Source organism: Odocoileus virginianus, chromosome 11, assembly GCF_023699985.2.
Source record: "Odocoileus virginianus isolate 20LAN1187 ecotype Illinois chromosome 11, Ovbor_1.2, whole genome shotgun sequence".
Taxonomy (NCBI): domain Eukaryota; kingdom Metazoa; phylum Chordata; class Mammalia; order Artiodactyla; family Cervidae; genus Odocoileus; species Odocoileus virginianus.
Window position 1 is genome coordinate 29,840,119 of NC_069684.1, and position 15,334 is coordinate 29,855,452.

The 15,334-nt window shown below is 52.3% G+C and overlaps 1 protein-coding gene across 3 annotated transcripts in view; it reads left to right on the plus strand.

The window, feature by feature from the left end:
* PRDM16 (PR/SET domain 16) overlaps positions 1-13,709 on the plus strand; it is a 337,272-nt gene extending 323,563 nt beyond the window's left edge. For 2 of the 3 annotated variants that reach the window (XM_070474169.1, XM_070474170.1), the window contains exons 15-17: positions 6,360-6,593; positions 7,630-7,804; positions 8,962-13,709. In XM_070474169.1, coding sequence (XP_070330270.1) covers positions 6,360-6,593; positions 7,630-7,804; positions 8,962-9,096 — 544 coding nt within the window. In that variant the 3' untranslated portion in view covers positions 9,097-13,709. The remainder of the gene's footprint in view (positions 1-6,359; positions 6,594-7,629; positions 7,805-8,961) is intronic. The other variant, XM_070474171.1, reaches the window with a different exon arrangement.
* The last annotated feature ends 1,625 nt before the right edge of the window (positions 13,710-15,334 follow it).

Below are 15,334 nucleotides of genomic sequence, written 5' to 3' on the forward strand. Positions count from 1 at the left end.
CTCCCTGGGGTGGACAGCCCCCCAACGCTGTCCCTGAGGGGCAGGCCCAGCTCTCAGCCATACAGAGGACACCCCAGGGGAGCCACCAGGGAAGACGGGGTGTCCTCAGAAGGAAGAGGGGCTGGCACCACCCTGACCGCACAGAGCAGCATTTCAGCCAGGGCCCCAGAGGTGGGGGCAGTGAGTGAGACTCAGACACCGGCCCCACACCCCTCAGAAAGCCCAGGGCAGAGCCAGCCCACAGACCAGGCCCTCAGATGGCCTCTCCCCACTGGAGGTGCCCCCACATCATTGTCAGAAGTGGGACCATGTTGATGGTTGATGTTTGTCAGCTAATGTGCAGAAAGTTCTAGGATGCTGGCAGTTCTATTGGGGCCCAGTGTTAACACCATCCAGAACCAGTAGTCTTCTCTTGACAGTCCATTATAACTCAGGGCCTGCCAGGCTTCCTGATCCCAGAAACCCCTGGGCCAAACTCTGTTCCCTCCCCAAATTCCTTTGTTGACATCCTAACCTCTAGCCCCTCAGAGTGACCTTATTGGAAATAAGATCTTCTCGGGTGTAATTAGTTACGATACTCTGAAGTCAGGTGGCCCATATCCGATAGGATTGGTGTCCTTTGAAAAGGGAGAGATTTAGGATTTCTCTAGTGGTCCAGTGGCTGGGAATCCACCTGCCAATGCAAGGGACGTGGGTTTGATTCCTGGTCTGGGAAGATCCCAAAGGCCTCAAGGCAACCAAGCCACAACTCCTGAAGCCTGCACACCCTAGTGCCTGGGCTCCACTGAGGAGCCTCCACATTGAGAAGCCCCCACAATGCAAAGCCCGTGCTCTGCAACTAGAGAGTAACCCCAGCTTACAGCAACTAGAGAAAGCCCATGCAGCAGTGAAGACCCAGCATAGCCAAAAATAAATAAATAGACTTTTTTAAAAAAAAGAAAATGGGGACATTTGGACATGGATGCATGGGAGACACCACGTGAAGGTGAAGCAGAGCGGGTGATGCGTCCACAAGCGGAGGAGCCCCAGGGATCACCAGCAAAGCACTAGAGTGCAGGGAAGGGGCTGAGAGGAGGCACTGGCCCTGAGACACCTGCATCTGGGGCATCTATAAGAGGCTGAGCCTGACTTACCTATGTGTGCTTGGGAATCTCTGGCAGAGGCATGGGTCAACAGTGGCCTGCTGCAGAGTCAGGGGCACTGACTACAACAGTCCGGGGAGCCCTGGCATGCTGGCATAGGTCCTTTTGAAGGAGGTTGCCATAGCCACTATTACCCCTACCATAGTTTGGCCTCGGGCCAAACTACAAGGAGGGAACACAGCCCCATCCATCAGCAGAAAATTGGATTAAAGACTTACTGAGCATGGCCTTGCCCACCAGAACAAGACCCAGTTTTCCCCACAGCTAGTCCCTCCCATCAGGAAGCTTCTACAAGCCTCTTATCCTCATCCATCAGAGGGCAGACAGAATGAAAACCACAGTCACAGAAAACTAACCAAATTGATCACATGGACCACAGCTTTGCCTAACTCAATGAAACTATGAGCCATGCTGTTTAGGGCCACCCAAGACAGACGGGTCATGGTGGAGAGTTCTGACAAAACATGGTCACTGGAGAAGGGAATGGCAAACCACTTCAGTATTATTGCCTTAGAATCCCATGAACAGCATGAAAAGGCAAAAAGATATGACACTGAAAGATGAACTCCCCAGGTCGGTAGGTGCCCAATATGCTACTGGAGAAGAATTAAGAAATAATTTCAGAAAGAATGAAGAGACAGAGCCAAAGCAAAAATAATGCCCAGTTGTGGACGTGACTGGTGATGGAAATAAAGTCGGACACAGTAAAGAACAATATTGCATAGGAACCTGGAATGTTAGGTCCATAAATCAAGGTAAATTGGAGTGGTCAAGCAGATGGCAAGAGGGAACACCAACATTTTAGGAATCAGTGAATTAAAATGAACCGAAATGGGTGAATTTAATTCAGATGACCACTATATCTACTACTATGGGCAAGAAGCCCTTAGAAGAAATGAAGTAGCCCTCATAGTCAAAAAAAGAGTCCAGAATGCAGTGCTTGGATGCAATCTCAAAAACGACAGAATGATCTCTGTTCATTTCCAGGGCAAACCATTCAATATCATAGTAATCCAAGGCTGTGCCCCAATCACTAATGCTGAAGAAGCTGGAGTTGAATAGTTCTATGATGACCTACAAGACCTTCTAGAACTAACACCAAGAAAAATATGTCCTTCATCATAGGGGTCTGGAATGCAAAAGTAGGAAGTCAAGAGATACCTGGAATAACAGGCAAGCTTGGCCTTGGAGTACAAAATGAAGCAGGGCAAAGGCTAACAGTTTTGCCAAGAGAACGTACTGGTCATAGCAAACACCCTTTTCCGACACATGACATCACCAGATGGTCAAACCAAAATCAGATTGATTATATTCTTTGTGACCAAAGATGGAGAAGCTCTATACAGTCAGCAAAAACAAGATCAGGAGCTGACTATGCTTCAGATCATGAACTCCTTATTGTCATATTCAGACTTAAATTGAAGTACATAGGGAAAATGACTAGGGTCATTCAAGTATGACCTAAATCAAATCTCTTATGATTATACAGTGGAAGTGACAAATAGATTCAAGGGATTAGATCTGATAGAGTGCCTGAAGAACTATGGATAGAGGTTTGTGACATTGTACAGGAGGCAGTAATCAAAACCATCCCCACGAAAAATAAATGCAAAAAGCCAAAATGGTTGTCTGAGGCCTTACAAATAACTGAGAAAAGAAGAGAAGCTAAAGGCAAAAGAGAAAAGGAAAGATATATCCATCTGAATGCAGAGTTTCAGAATAGCAAGGAGAGATAAAAAAGTGTTTTTAAGTGAATAATGCAAAGAAATAGAGGGAAACAATAGAATGGGAAAGGCTAGAGATCTCTTCAAGAAAATTGGAGATACCAAGGTAACATTTCATGCAAAGATGGGAACAATAAAGGACAGAAACAGTATGGACCTAACAGAAGCAGAAGATAGTAAGAAGAGGTGGCAAGAATACACAGAAGAACAATACAAAAAAAATCTTAGTGACCCAGATAACCAGGATGGTTTGATCATTCACCTAGAGCCAGACATCCTGGAATGTGAAATCAAGTGAGCCTTAGGAAGCATTGCTACAAACAAAGCTAGTGGAGGTGATGAAATTCCAGCTTAGCTATTTCAAGTCCTAAAAGATGATGCTGTTAAAGTGATGCACTCAATATGCCAGCAGATTGGAAAACTCAGTAGTGGCCACAGAACTGTAAAAGGTCAGTTTTCACCCCAATCTCAAAGAAGGGCAATGCCAAAGAATGTTCAAACTACCGCACAATTGCACTCATCTCACATGCTAGCAAAGTAATGTTCAAAATCCTTCAAGTTAGGCTTCAACAGTACGTGAACCAAGAACTTCCAGATGTACAAGCTAGATTTAGAAAAGGTAGAGGAACCAGAGATCAAATTGCCAACATCTGTTGGATCATAGAAAAAGCTAGAGAATTCTAGGAAAACATATACTTCTGCTTCATTGGCTATGCTGAAGCCTTTGACTGTGTGGATCACAGCAAACTGTGGAAAATTCTTCAGGAGTTGAAAATACCAGACCACCTTACCTGCCTCCTGAGAAATCTATATGCATGTTAAGAAGCAACAGTTAGAACTGGACATGGAACAATGAACTGGTTCCAAATTGGGAAGGAAGTATGTCAAGACTATATATTGTCACCCTGCTTATTTAACTTATATGCAGAGTACATCATGAGAAATGCCAGGCTGGATGAAACACAAGCTGGGATTAAGATTGCCGGGAAAAATATCAATAACTTCAGATATGCAGATGAACTACCCTTATGGCAGAGAGAAAAGAGGAATTAAAGAGCCTCTTGATTAAGGTGAAAGAGGAGAGTGAAAAAGCTGGCTTAAAACTCAACATTCAAAAAAATGAAGATCATGGCATCTGGTCCCATCACTTAATGGCAAACAGGTGGGGAAACAATGGAAACAGTGACAGACTTCAGTTTCTTGTGCTCCAAAATCACTGTGGATGGTGACTGCAGCCATGAAATTAAAAGATGCTTAATCCTTGGAAGAAAAGCAATGACAAACCTAAACAGTGTACTCAAAATCAGAGACATCTCTTTGCTGACAAAGGTCTGTCTAGTCAAAACCATGGTTTTTCCAGTAGTCATGTACAGATCTGAGAGTTGGACCATAAAACAGGTGAGCACTGAAGAACTGTGCTCACCTGATGAAGAACTGATGCTTTTGAGCTGTGATGTTGGAGAAGACTCTTGAGACTGTTGGATAGTAAGGAGATCAAAGCAGTCAATCCTAAAGAAAATCAACCATGAATATTCATTGGAAGGACTGTTGCTGAAGCTGAAGCTCCAATACTTTGGCCTCCTGATGCAAAGAGCTGACCCATTGAAAAAGACCCTGATGCTGGGAAAGATTGGAGGCAGGAGAAGGGGACGACAGAGGACAAGATGTTTGGATGGCATTACTGATTCAAAGGACATGAGTTTGAGCAAACTCCGGAAGATGGTGAAAGACAGGGAAGCCTGATGTGCTGCAGTCCACAGGGTCGCAAAGAATCTAACACAACTGAGCAACTGAACAACAACAATTAGACTGGAGTGGAGAGGGACGATCCCTGCTGTTTGAGCCACAGCCATGTGCTGTGTTAGGCTGGCCCCGGGGACACTCTGCACCCAGGCAGCTGTTTGGAGGCCTGGCCACTCGTCCTGGTTTCCTCTCTGTCTGAGGCTGTCTCCAGCCAGACTCCCCACTCTGTCCCCGCTATATCCATCCCCCAACCTCAACGAGCGCTAGTGTTTGACGCAGGCCTCCCACGAATGAGTAGATTTCTGTGCAGGGCGAGGCAGGGTGCAAGGGCAAACTGCTCATTTGTGGTCGCTGCTCCCACAGAGGGGGCTTATATATAAACGCACAGGACTCAGGTTCGATTAAATGACACACAGGGCTTTGCACTGACCCAAGCTCCCCACCCTTGCTGTCCATCAGCACTCAGGGTGGGGGCTACTCTCACATTCCCCGGGAGGGCGTGGGCTCTGAGATGACAAACCCCGCCCAAGGGGACCTGCCAAGACCCAGGGAGGGAGGCAGGACCTGGCTCTGGGGTCCTCACCGCTGGTGGACAGACATGAGCCTGATGCCCAGCATCAAGGGAGACATGTGAAGGTCCTGCCTGTCCTGGAGAATAGGTCAGCTGTCAGCAACTGTACACTCTCCCATGGAAAGACGAGAAGTGAAGATGGGGGTGGCCAAGAACTGAACCACCTGGGGCTTCCCAGCCCGTCCACTCAGCTCTGTATTTGGAGATGGTGACCACTTGGAGAAGACATCGCCTCTTGCCTTAGTACCTCAAGCAGGACCCCGAGTCTCTCCCAACAGCAGGGGATGGACTCCCATGGGCTGTGTGAGGTCCAGAAGGGGTGGAGTCCAGGGGCTCAGAACTCCAATTCATGAAGCGTGTGCCTTGCCCCCCATCCACCTCCACCCATGTGTGGGACACCTGCCCAGGTGGCCTTGGGCCCAGCCCATGTGTGGCCATGGCACCTGGTCATGAACTTGCAGATGAACCGAACAACGCCATTGTCATTTTCTCAAAGGAGTGGGCACGCTCTTCCTCACAGCTCGTTTTCTCTTTTCAATAATGAGGCCCAGAATGGGAAAGGCACCCAGCTGCAGGGACCGTGGGGATGAGGGGAGGGGTCTGGGCTGCAGGAGAGACAGCCCGGTCTCGGAAACACACTCACCTTGGAGGGTTTCCATTGGTGACAACAGCCCACTTCACGCGGCCCAGAGCTCCGGGTCCCAGACACCCCATCTGCGGAGTGCCGCTTGGTCCTTGTGCCCTCGTGGTGGGTGGGGAAGAGTGAGCACTCATCAGGGTGGGGCCGCACACTTCCTGCGCTCTGAGCCTCCCTGGGGGCACCCCTCATGCAGGGCCCTAGTCCAGTGCCAGCTCCCAGCACCCCTTGCCAGCCAGGCCAGCCCCTGAGTGGCCCAGTGTCCACGCCAGCATGACGTGGCAGCATCCTGCTGCCAGCAGTTCCCGCCCAGCTCCAACCTGGTCCTGGGCAGGTGCCCTTCCCTTGTTTAATCACTCGGAACAGTGGCTGAGGGCAGCGATGAGCCGCTCAGAACCCCAGCTCTGAGAGTCTAGTGACCGAGAAAGGCAGGCTACCGTCGGAGGGGGCTGGGGGCATCAAGGATGACGGGGAGCCAGAGCCACTGGAACCAAGTTGCTGCCTCGGGACATCTGTGGTCAGCTCCCTCCGTGTCATTTCAGGCCGGAAGTCCAGGATCTGGATGGTACCTCCCAGTGCCCGGGCCTGGCCATCAGGAAGCCAGAGGACGTGGAGGAGGAGGAGGAGGAGGAGCTGGAGGAGGATGATGACAGCCTGGCAGGGAAGTCCCAGGACGACACCGCATCCCCCACACCCGAGCCTCAGGGCACCTACGAGGACGATGAGGATGAGGAGCCACCCACCTCCCTGGCCGTGGGCTTTGACCACACCCGAAGGTGGGCACCTGCCCTCCGTGGGCCCCGAGTGCTTGGGCCCCAGGCAGGGAGACGGGCAAACACCGAGGGGGCGACCTCACTCCCACACCCTCCACCCTGCCAGCGGGGTTCTCTCTCCCCAGTAGGGGTTTCCACTGCAAGGACTTCTGTGCACAGGTCAGGGTGAGACCAGGCCCCAAACTCACACACACACATGCACACATACCTGCAGACACATACACACAATGCACATGTGCACACATACTTGTGTGAACACTACACTTGCAACTGTGTACACACCCTTGCCCATGTGGGCACACGTATACACATGTATGCCCACGTGCCCACACCCACACGTGTGTCCACACATATGCAGGTGCATGTTTGCACACATGTGTGTATGCATGTGCGCGCACACACATGCTTCACCCAGTCCAGAAGCAGAGCAAGGCAGGCAAAGGCTGAGAAGGAGCTGATCAGGGACCCGTGGGTGGTCTCCAGCCCTGCAGAACCAGGAGCAGTGACATCTGCCTCCAGCAGGCTGTGGGTGGGGATTGAGTACCAATGATTTTGGAAGCTGGCAGAGGAGAGCCTCTCCTGCTGCGTCCCCACTGCTCACCACCTACATTCAGCACCGGTAATACCACCAGCATTCAAGGTCCTCCTGGGGGTGGCTGGCAGATCCTGCGGGCCCTTCAGAGATGGCCCACTTCCTCCCACTCTGGGCCCTGAGAGTGGGCCCCCCAGAACAACCCAGATTTCGGGAACCAAGACCTCTGCCCCGCTCCCAGCCTGTCCTCCATCCCCAGGGACCCGGCGCCCTGCCTGTGCTTGCAGTGTGTGTGCATGCACTGACCTCCTCTGTGTCCTCCATCACTTTCCTGTATTCATGTGGCTTCCGTCCACGTGTCTGTGTGTCCATGCATCTGTCTCCTGTGCATGTGGCTCGTGGAGACGCTGTGGCGTGCATGCAGGCACGGAGCTGGCCGTGGGGCCTCAGAGAGGTGGCCGAGGCCAGACAGGCTGACAGCGGGCCCCTCTCCGGTCGTTGGTGCAGGTGTGTTGAGGAGCCACCAGGCGGTCTCTTAGCTTTGGAGCCGATGCCGACTTTTGGGAAGGGGCTGGATCTCCGCAGAACAGCTGAGGAAACGTTTGAAGTTAAAGATGTGCTTAATTCCACCTTAGATTCTGAGACTTTAAAACAGACCCTGTACAGGCAGGCTAAGAACCAGGTAGGTACCTACCAGAGCCTGCCCCGACCTTCCCCAGGCTGGATGGCAGGCCCCAGCCGTGCCTCCCCCACCAGGGACCGCCTCCCTTCTCTCTGTGGCCATCCCATGTCCGCATGGGGTCACCCAGGACTCCAGCCCTCCCATGCCCATTGCTTTGGCTAGAGAGACCTCCAAATGACTCCATTTCCCTGAAAGCAAGGGTGGGGAGAGGTTGAGGGCAGATGAACGAGAGCCAGCCCCTCACAAGGGTGCTCCCCGAGTCCCGCAGTGCTCCTGGACGTGTGGGTCCTGGCCCTCACATCCCCGGAGGGTGGTTTCCACCAGCAGGGTTCTCGTGGCAGCACTGGCCTCCCTCTGCCTCTGCCCAAGCAGGAGTGATGGCAGCCCAGGGTCCTCTTGAGGGACACTCCCCCGTCAGGGTCACGGGCTCCAAGCTGCAACTATAGTGAGTCAGCAGGGCATAGGCTGGCCGGCATGACTCACCCTCAGCCTAGGGGCTGCAGGACCCTGCTTGTTTTCAGCCTGAGGGACTTGGGTTCCACTCAGCTCTCCGCAGCCCACCCAAATCTGAGCAAAAATCGTCTGCGTGTCTGTCTTCGTCTCTTTGCTAATCCTGTCCGGAGTGTGAACTTGGGTGGACACCCCCCACCCCACCTGCTCTGAGCGGCCCCGGGTCCCATCCACTCTCGCTCTGGGGGCCGAGATGGGCTCTAGGCCAGAGGTATATCTGCTCTTAGCTCAGAAATGCTGCACACCACATCCCTGAAATAGCTCTGTGCCACCACCACGGTCATCCACACCCAACTGGGCCCACCAGGCAGGGCCTGCGCGTCCCTGATGGGGTCTCATCAGTAACCACCAGCACCCTGGTCCCCCTGAAAAGCATGCCTGCCTGTGAATCCATGCTGATCACCAGGGATGTAGGGGCACCTTCGAGGGCGGATGTGCCCCAAAGAGGCTGAGGGTCTTAGTGGCCCTCTGCAAAGATGCCTCATCTGCAGGCCAGCCCCCTACACCTTTTCCCCCTGCCTCACCTCTGGGTCTGAGGTCAGCTGGAGGGGGTGGGAGGCTGGGAAGGGGTGGGCTGGCCTGGGGTCTACAGGACCTACCCCGCACCACTCACCTGCTATCCTGTGTGTACCCTCCCCTCCCTGCAGGCGTATGCAATGATGCTGTCCCTTTCCGAGGATGCTCCCCTCCACGCCTCCTCCCAGGGCCCTCTGGACACTTGGCTGAACATCGCAGGAGCCACGCCAGAGCCTGGAGCCTTTAACCCCATCAACCACCTCTGACCGGCCTGAGAGGGGCTGGGGTCAGAGTCCAAGTGAGGCCACCAGGGTCCCCGACTTCCCAACAGAAATCTCCACGGCAGAAGACGGAGGCAAGGGCCTTGGGAGCCGGTGCGGCCTGGGGCTGAGGAGACCCCCCCACCTTGTCACCTGTGTCTGACCACTCCTCAGCATCTGTTCCCCCCTCCATGGTCCAACTCTGATTTTTGCAATGAAAACTCAGAACCCGGCATCCTTGGAGCCATCGTAGGGTTTCACCGGCTCTAAGCATCAGTCTTGAGAACGGCCTTCAGATGGTACAGCTCACTCTATCCAGGCACAGCACTGCGGGCTGCCTCACAGAGTCAACCCCGTGGGCAAGGATGGGGTTTGAACCCCACACTGAGGCTGGTGGGCCTCTCCCGGGTGCCGTGTGGCATCTGGAGAGGGAACAGACATCTGGGCGTGCTCTAAGGAGGGAATCGCCCTGACAATTTTTATAAAGAAAATGACAAGAATGATCCTTTTGGTAATCTTATTGACGACAGAGTCTATTTAAGCATGTGGTTTTAAAAATAGACAGTATTTTTAAAAAAAAGAATCACAAAGTGACTTGCAAATTGTTTTTTAAAAGTAATTTTGCATTGCTTTGAAATCTCAGCTTCTTTGCAAACCCAAACCTGCCTGGGACCCAGCCCTGTGTTTGGGGGTGTTCTTTATACTGTAGATAATGGAGAGATTTTCTATCCCTGACTGTGTTTGTAAAGCCAAGGTGATTCTGGGCACCCCGGCCCCAGAACTGAGGGGCGGAGCCCACTCCCGGGAGCAGTTTGAGACTGTGCCTGGAATCAGATATGATGTCCTGGGCTGGCCCAAGGCTGGGACTCAGAGATGTGCCTGTCATTGTGTGACATGGGATTCTTGCCAGCGGCCCCCACCCAGGGGAAGGTCAGAGCAGAGACTTGGTCCCCAGCGCAGAAGTGGCCAGGCCCCTCCGGCTCCCCCTCAACCATTCTGCAGAACGCGGGGCCCGCCTGTCATCTTGGGATCTCCAGGATCCACCCACCCCCCCTGCGGATGGACAAGGGGAAGGGAGTGGGCATCCCCCCCATAGGGGCTGCCATGGGGTGCACTCCAAGGCTCCTCTGCTCCAGGCTGCCAAGCTCCATGCTCACCCGAGACCCCAGGACACAACGGCCACTTCGCTCTTTGTGTGGGTTCCTGGTGGGCGGGACCCGGCTCCAGAAGGACGGGAGTCCAGGTGCGACCTCCACAAAGAGCTAAGACAGCACAGCCCTGAGGGGACGGACCGCACCTCCCAGGACCAGGCTGCTCTCCACTCGATGGGCTTTAAATTATTCCCATAGGGGCCAATTTCGAATAATTGTTGTTGTTTTTTTTCCCTGATGGAATTGACCTTAATCTGTATATAACTTGTAATTTTTTCTAATTCATTTCTTTTCTTATTTTATTTCTTCCTTAACAGTATTTTTGGCATTAGACATTCTTATTGTGAAGAAATAATGTTAATATAAGTATCTAGTGAAGGACCAAAACCGTGTAATAAGGTTGTGTGTTGTGTGATCAATAACCAGGGAGTGGGGCGATTTTTAATGTGCCAAATACCCCACGTCCCCCCCCCAATGAATCCTGCTGCCCGTTTTCCAGACAATCATGTGTTTTTGTTAAATTTGAGTTTCAGTTGCATTTAAGACAAGTGCTCTATTTATTTCTTTTATTGTTTGGAAGAAAAATGAAGACTAGCATCCCAAGAAGAAGAGAAAAAATACCCGCCCAAGTTGCCCTAAGAAATGTGTGAAAATACAAACGGTCATGGAGCGGCCCACCGTCCAGCCTCTCCAGGCCAAGACAATCGTCCGCCTGGGCACTGGGGGTTTGGCTTCGCGGTGGAGACCTGTGGATGGGGATCCCCAAGGGTGCACAGACCCGCAGATCCTAGCGAAAGGATTTGGACTTTCCCGGATCCGGTCAAGGTACCAGACTCAGAGCGCCTTCCACGTGGGAACAGGCTGGAACGTGGCCCGCAGGGCAGTCGGAGAAGCTGCTGGCAGAGGAGCTGGCTGCAGCCGCAACCACAAGGATTTACAGACACAGCCGCTCACACCGTCTCAGAAGCATCCTTCACCCCACCCCCCTAGTGGACCCACCTGGTGTGTCGCAATTTCCAACTCTCCCTCAATCGAGATGGGACCCCTTTGAAAAGTCAACCTCGGATACCACCTCCCCATTTCTGTAAACCCAAATTATATGATTTCTTCTGCTAAACAATAAGGTGTGTGCTTTTTTTTGCGATTTGACTCTCTCTGTCCAAAGCAGGATGTTTGGGCAGGTAGAGGCCCAAGTGTCTGTTCCCTGCGGCCCGACCCTTCCATTCACCTCTGGTCTCTCTGTGACAGTCACGTTTAGCTCTCTGCAGCTGATCTCCTTAAACTCTGACTCTTTCCTTCTTTCCTTCCCCATCCCCAAGAACCCTGGCTGCACATTTTAAGTCCTATTTTTTGTCCCCCTTGAAAACAATTAGAGTAAGCCCAGTTTCTCCTCCAGCCTGAGCATTTGGCAGATTCGGTGGTGGGGAGGGTTCTGTCCTTAGACCCTCAGATAAAGAGAGCACTTATTTCCTACACCTGGTGGGTCCATGAAGCCTGGTCTCAAAGTTGGGTGTTGTCCCAACCACAGTCAGCTGCCCCTCCCCGGGTCTTCTCTGCCCCCCAGGCTCCTGCACCAGCCACCTGCTCAGGGGATGCCCTAGAGGGTCTGGGAGCTCAGGCTGGAGAATTCCAAGAGCCCAGCTTCGTGACACGGATGCAACTGGCAGCTGCCTGGCCGACCAGTGCATCTGTGGGCTGGTGGCCAGAGTCAGAGCTGTAAACTAGGAACCCCACTGGGCTAGTGTGCTAGGGCCAGGGCCCTTCACTCCAGCCTTGGCTGCTTCACTCTTTGGACTGCTGACTCTCACCCCCAAGTGGAAATTCGGAAGGAGGTCTCCTCACCCTTCCCTCTTCTGCCCCTTAGACCCCAACCCCCACCTCAGGCCCAACCCTTTCATTCCCGGAACAAGCAGGTAGGACCCCAGGACTGCTGACCTTTGGCCAGCCAGCCCTTCATAAGGGGGACCCAGAAGCCTCTGGTTGGAACCCAGAGGCGTGCATTCCTGCATCCCACCTGGAACTCTGGGGTGGGGATAAGTGACTGGGGTGGGCCTGAGAGACTGCCCAGCCCTAGTGGCCTTCCCATACAATGCCAAGAGTGCAACCAGTCCACCCAGACACTGATTGGCCCTGTAAACCCTGAGGGCCCTTGTCCTTCTGCGTCCTGGCTGCTTCTTCAGTGAACATTCGCAAAGCACTTGCCTGAACACACATCCCTTGTGTTAGCCCTGAAGCCTCAAAGCACTGGATTGTGGCGCCCCAGCCCCCAGCCCCTCCACTACTGCCCAAGTGACTGAAATCTACTGAGCTTATTCACTGTGCTGTCCTGGGAGGGGCAGGGGCAGCACCCCCGGGAGAGCACCCTGCACTGCTACCTGGGGCGCTGGCGGGGAATGGACGGGGAGCCGGGCACCTCGCTCCCCTCCCGGCTGGGGGCGCGGGGACACAGCTGCTCCTGGCCAGTGGAGGTCAGCCGGGTCTCAAAAGCCATGAATGTCTCTGAAGCGATGAGTGATACTGTGACTAAGACGTCCTCACAAGATGCCAAGGAGCGTCCCTCTCCTCCTGCCATTCCAGTGTTTATGTTTTCTTTCTTTTCTGTCACGGATTCATATTACCACTTGTGGGAAAAAAAAAAAAGTAAAAGAAGATAGAATGAAAAGGCAGCTTATGTTTCCAGATGTGCAATTCACTCATGAACAAAGTTATCCTGAAGGTTCTTTTCCGCGCACTTCTCTTCCTCGTTCTCCTCCAAACGAGGGAAGCTGAGCCCCGTGTCCACAAGGAACTGGGGGCATCCGTACGCGTACGCTGGTGACACTCCAAACCTGTGCGTCCATGTCATCCTTCGCCATCGTTACATTATGATTCGGTTTTTTTTTATTCTTTTTTTTCTTTTAGAGCTGTATAATGTTGAAAATAAATCAAGTGTAAATGTCTGGTTTTTCTCCATAATGTTTTAAAAAAAAAAAAAAAAAACCATTGAGAAGGAGGCTGGTGTATGTCCCACGTCCCCCGATTGTAAATTTGCTTCTGTTCTAAGTAAACTGTGCATGGCTCGTGTGTAGTCATTATCGTGTCTGTTCGTGAAATTTTTACGAAAAGGAAAATCCCATAGATGCACTTATTAAATATGTGATTAGAGTCTGCGTCCTCAAGACTAGGAGTCCTGAACTGCCCACATGGAAGACGCAGTTCTTAATATGGAAATCGCTGTGGGAGAAGGAAAGGAAAAGACACCAAGTGTAGGAATCATTCAGAGAGTGACTCTGCAGATTTCATTTTGATGATGCTTGTGATAAAGACAAATGTACTTGTGTAGAGAAATGTCTTTAAGATGAAGCCTAGGAGAAGCTGATTTTGAGGTTGATGCTGTAGACTAGGACTGTATACCAAATGTAATCTTTCCGATGCTACAATGAATTTATACATGAGATTGATATGCAATAAATCTGTGTGCTTTTCTAAGCCTCTGTGCCTGCGTGGTTCACCCAGGGAGAACAGAGGCCTCACAGGGCTGGGGAGGGATGGTGAGAACAGACTCAAGAGTCAGGGCGTGGCCAGTGGGGAGGCTCACCAGCCCTGATGGAGAGCCCCTCGTGCCATCATCCTGTACCACCCCCAGGGCAGGTCCCCTTGCTGTTTCTGTTTTCTAGAAAAGAACAAGCTCAGAAGGGACACCAACTACCCGGGACAGCCTTGCAGTGAGCATGCTGCTCTCCAGATGTGCTGTCCTCCAAGTGTGCCCACCTCAGGAGAAGGTGACCTTTAGGTATGGCCCCCAGGTGTGGCAGTCTCCAGGTGTGGCAGCCTCCAGGTGTTTCTACTCTCAATCATAGTGGCCTTCAGGTGTGTCCATTTCCAGGTCAGCCTACCTCTGGGCATGGCACCCTACTGGTGTGCCCACCTCCAAATGAAACTGCCCCCAGGTATTCTTACCCTCGCATGTCCCTGCCTCCAGTGCCCATGCCCGTGAACTCTCACCAGGGCCTCTTGATGGAGGAGAAGCCCATCCTATATGGCCAGCCCCAAATCTTCCCCCCTCTGAGAGCAGACCTCCCCACCAGCCAGCCCTCCACTTCAGCTGTGCCTGCCCCACACATTGCTCCCAGCCAGGGCCTAAGCCTGACCCACCAGCAATGGCCAGATGGACCAAGGCAGAGCAAAGGCCAAGGCTGCAGGAGGAGCAAACACAGCCCCCCAGGGCGCCTCTCCTTCTGTGTACCCAGGCATTCCTTCTTGGGGCCCATTTGTCAGGTTGCACAAAGAAATGAAGAATAGTTGATAGATGAATAGGTGAATGGATGGATAGATGGATGATGGGTGGATAGATGGATGATGGATGAGTGATGGATGGGTGGATGGATAGTAGATGGACAGATGGATGGGTGGATGGGTGGATAAATGTATGGATAGATGTGTGTATGGATGTATGTGTGGGTGGATGGATGATGGATAGGTGGGTGGATCCACCTATGAATGGATGGATGGAACAATGGATGAATGATAGGTGGGGGAATGGATGGATGGATGGGTAGATAGATGACGGATGGGTGGTTTGCTGTAAGAACTGTCACTCAACATGGATCTTGAGACCTCCAGTGTCTCTGAAGGGGGCTGGACCTGCTCTGAGAGAGGTAACAGAAGGGGGCAAGGCCTGGGTCCCTCTAATTGGTAGCATCTCATAGCCACCAGAGGGAAGAAACTGCAGTTGACCTTGGAACAAGATCTCTGGGCCCAAATCTGGGTACTGAGTCTTTTCACTTTCTTCACACCATCAAGTATGCATGTCTTCAGGGTAGCACTGGTTGGGGGAAGCAGTTAAACATTTTCAGGTGATTTCTCCCCTGTTGTGACTGTCATCCTGAGATCTGAATCTTGTGGTCAGATGTGGGGTTTGCCCCGGAGTTCCAAGCACAGGGATGGCTTGAGAAATAAATTTCCATTCTCAGAGGACAAATGATGCAAATCACAGAACTGGTGAATGGCCACACTTCCAAAAATCATTCACCAAGATGGAGTGATAGTCTCCAGCCCACCCCATTATGCCCTCCCAAGCTCCCCAGGCAGGCTGCCGTCAGGGGCCAGAGCTC